The sequence below is a fragment of the Nestor notabilis genome, unplaced genomic scaffold (assembly GCF_000696875.1).
Source record: "Nestor notabilis isolate BGI_N333 unplaced genomic scaffold, ASM69687v1 scaffold24052, whole genome shotgun sequence".
NCBI classification, from domain to species: domain Eukaryota; kingdom Metazoa; phylum Chordata; class Aves; order Psittaciformes; family Psittacidae; genus Nestor; species Nestor notabilis.
The window spans coordinates 9067-12275 of NW_009917312.1; the positions used below are offsets into that span (position 1 = coordinate 9067).

At 50.9% G+C, this 3209-nt stretch overlaps 1 protein-coding gene across 1 annotated transcript; it reads left to right on the forward strand.

The window, feature by feature from the left end:
- Positions 1 to 487: 487 nt before the first annotated feature.
- LOC104401562 (protein FAM83C-like) lies at positions 488 to 1430 on the forward strand (the record flags this gene model as incomplete). Its single annotated transcript, XM_010009170.1, has 1 exon — positions 488 to 1430. A coding segment is annotated over one exon (943 nt), but the record flags the coding sequence as incomplete, so codon positions are not given.
- Between the last annotated feature and the right edge of the window lie 1779 nt (positions 1431 to 3209).

Here is a 3209-nt window from a genome sequence, read left to right on the forward strand (position 1 = left end):
TTCCTTGGCACAAGCCAGCTTGATACAGACAGTCCAGTACCCCCAGCTCACAGTTAGCTGCTACTGAGTGGGGAATGGGAAACAATGGGTCCTTGCTTATGGGCAGAGGGTGCTGGCAAGGGGAAGCTGGAGAAGAAAAAGCCCAAAACGTGCTGCTGTGCTTTATAGGCAGGGACCAGTTGCTGTTCTACGTCTTTCATGAGGCTAAGGAAAACCAGCTGCTATTTCTTGGTCACTGTTTATGTTTTCATACAGTTCATTACATCACCGAGCTGAAATTAAATGACCATTTTAGAGTTGTTCTTTAGTAATTATGTAATGAGTACATTAATTTCTGCAACTAGTCTCAGACTTACACACTTCAGGGAACATTTTAATGACATAAATGGGGTAGCAATACATCACTCCAGTGTTAAAATCAATGCTAGGTGTCTTGGCACTCTCTGAACTAAGGTTATACATGTGTTTTCTTTTCCTTTATCCACAGTTTCACCTGGCTTTGCAGTCAAGTCCACACTGGCCTGGTGACCCACTTCTGTGGTCAGATTGTTGCAGAGTTTGAGAAGGAATTCCGGTACTTGTATGCAGAGTCCAGAGCAGTGACCAGCTTCTGTGTGCCAGATCCTGGAACATGCCCCTCTTCTCAGAACACCTCAAAAGTTGCCAGCTCCCTTTTAAAACCCCCGCAGGTGAATGATGTTGAAACCTCGAGCCCCTCCAGCAGCCTTTCCAATGTAAGCATCAGAAGCATAAAAGTGTCTCCCTTTCTGAAAAACTCCAACTGCAATGTACAGCTGGAAAAGCAAGATTCAAGCTCAGATTCTGGTAATAAGAAGGGGAAGGAAGACACATTTCTGAAGCTCGCTTGCCCTAAGCAACAAGGGGAACCACCAGACTCACCAAATAGTCCTCCAAATAAATCCACCCCAGCTTTGTATCACAAATCAAATCTCGTGACAGCAAGGACATTCCTGCCACCGGAGCCTTCCGCTGTCCTGAGCTCCAATAAACCTTGTTATCAAGGGGACAGTGCAGCTAACAGCAGCCACTGCTCCCCTCCAAGGCAGGAGCAGTCCCTGCAGTCCCTTTCAGAGGGTGCCAGTAGCAATGGGACAAGCACGAAGCAGAAAGGGCCTGCTGCTGCCCCCGGGGAACCGACCGCAGAGAGCAACAACACATTTTATGGGCTGGAAAAAAGACAGAGTCCTGGACAAGGAAAATTGGACCTACTCTCCCCATACAGCCAGCTAAAACGAGATAAAAAGCCAGGAGTTCCTTGCTATGATAAACTCACTGAGGACATGCTGATGGAAAAGAACAGCGCATATGGGGCTGAGAAAAGAATGACCCTCGGGCACAGTAAGCTGGATCTGATCACCAAGTACAACAAGTTAAAATCAAAACACATACACAGTCGGTTCGAACTCTGACCTGGGCCTTGAGGTGTCCTATGGTCTTATTTTCAAGTGGTTGCTTTTCCCCACCAATCATCATATCTGGAGCTTGAAATCAAAATATGGGTGCCAAATTAGTCTTGTTCCTGTTCAAAGGTGTCTGTGGTGGTTTTGATATATGCAGATGACTGATTTAGGTGAGATTAGCAAGTACAGTTCGTATTCAATTACAAGATCATGGCAAGAGAGAGAAAATGGCACAAAGATAATCCACACTTCTGTGCTCTTTTTACTCATTTCGAAAAGAACCATTTCCCCCAAAACTTGCAGCAAAACCGTTGCTATGGCTGGAAATGGTTTGGCCACTGTGGTCTTCAGAGTGAACCCAGGTTCTCTTTGTACAGAGCAATTTCTCTCCCTGTATCCCTGTACTGAAAATGAGATGGTCAAAGGCAGGGGAATGTTAAAAATAAAGGAGCTGTTCTGCTGGAAAGAGCCGTGTTGGGTCCGTTGAGGGAGTTGAGCACCCTGAGCATGGCCAGGACCCTCTGTGCTGAGCCGTGCTGGGAGGATGTGGGTAGCATGTCTGGGCACATGGCTGGCATCTGCATGCGGTTGACATTGGCACGTAAGTGGTGTCTGCACACGGGTGGTGTCTGTACTTGGTCATCTCTGAGCACAGGAAGCAGCTGACACGGTCATGCCTGGACACGGGTGGCCCTTAGACTCATACACTCATGGAATCAACTTGAGAAAGACCTTTAAGCTCATCAACTCCAACTGTTCCCAGCAGTGCCAAGGCCACCACTAACCCCTGGCGCTGAGGCCTTGTCTACACGGTGTGTGAGCACTTGCAGGGATGGTGACTCCAGCAGTGCCCTGGGCAGCCCGTTCCAATGCCTGAGCACCCTCTGGGGAAGGAATTGTTACTAATACCCAACCTAAACCTCCCCTGGTGCAGCTTGAGGCCATTTCCTCTTGTCCTACCACTTGTTACTTGGGAGCAGAGACCAGTCCCCTCCTGGCTCCAATCTCCTGTCAGGCAGTTGCAGAGAGCGAGTCAATACTGAGGCACTGGGGTGGCATCTGCACGTGGGTGACAGAGCTGCAGGTGGGTGCTGTTGTGCACTGGTGGTGTCAGCACAAAGGTGGTGCTTGGGCACAGGTCATGCGGGGACAGGGATGGTGTGTGCACGTGTGAGTGGTGTCTGGACACGCCAGTGTCTGCACATAGGGGCTGGTAGCCCACAGAGTGTCACAGAATCACTAGGGCTGGAAGGGACCTCTGGAGATCATCAGGTCCAGCCCCTGCCAAGGCAGGGCCACCCAGAGCAGGTCACACAGGAACATGTCCATGGTGGGGTTTGAACATCTCCAGAGAGGGAGATTCCATAGCCCCCCTGGGCAGCTCTGCCACCCTGAACATAAAGAAGTTCTTCCTCATGGTGAGGTGAAGCGTGTCGTGTTTTAGTTTATGGCCATTGCTCCTTGTCCTGTCACTGGGCACCACTGAAAGAGTCCGGCACCATCTTCCTGGCCTTTGGGATACTGACCTGCATGGATGAGACCTGCATTCCCCACTCAGTAGCAGCTAACTGCGGGCTGGGGGTACTGCACTGTCTGGATCAACCTGGCTGTGCCAAGGAAAGCACCAACCCTCAGTCCGCTCTTCTCCAGACCGAACAGACCCATCTCCTGCAATCCCTCCTCATCAGAGGAGCATCCCTTTGGCCTCTACCGGACCCTCTCCACTGCCCTGTGCCCGCGGTGGCACCGCCAGGCTCGGGGTGCCCGGTGGGGACGCTCCGCAGCCCG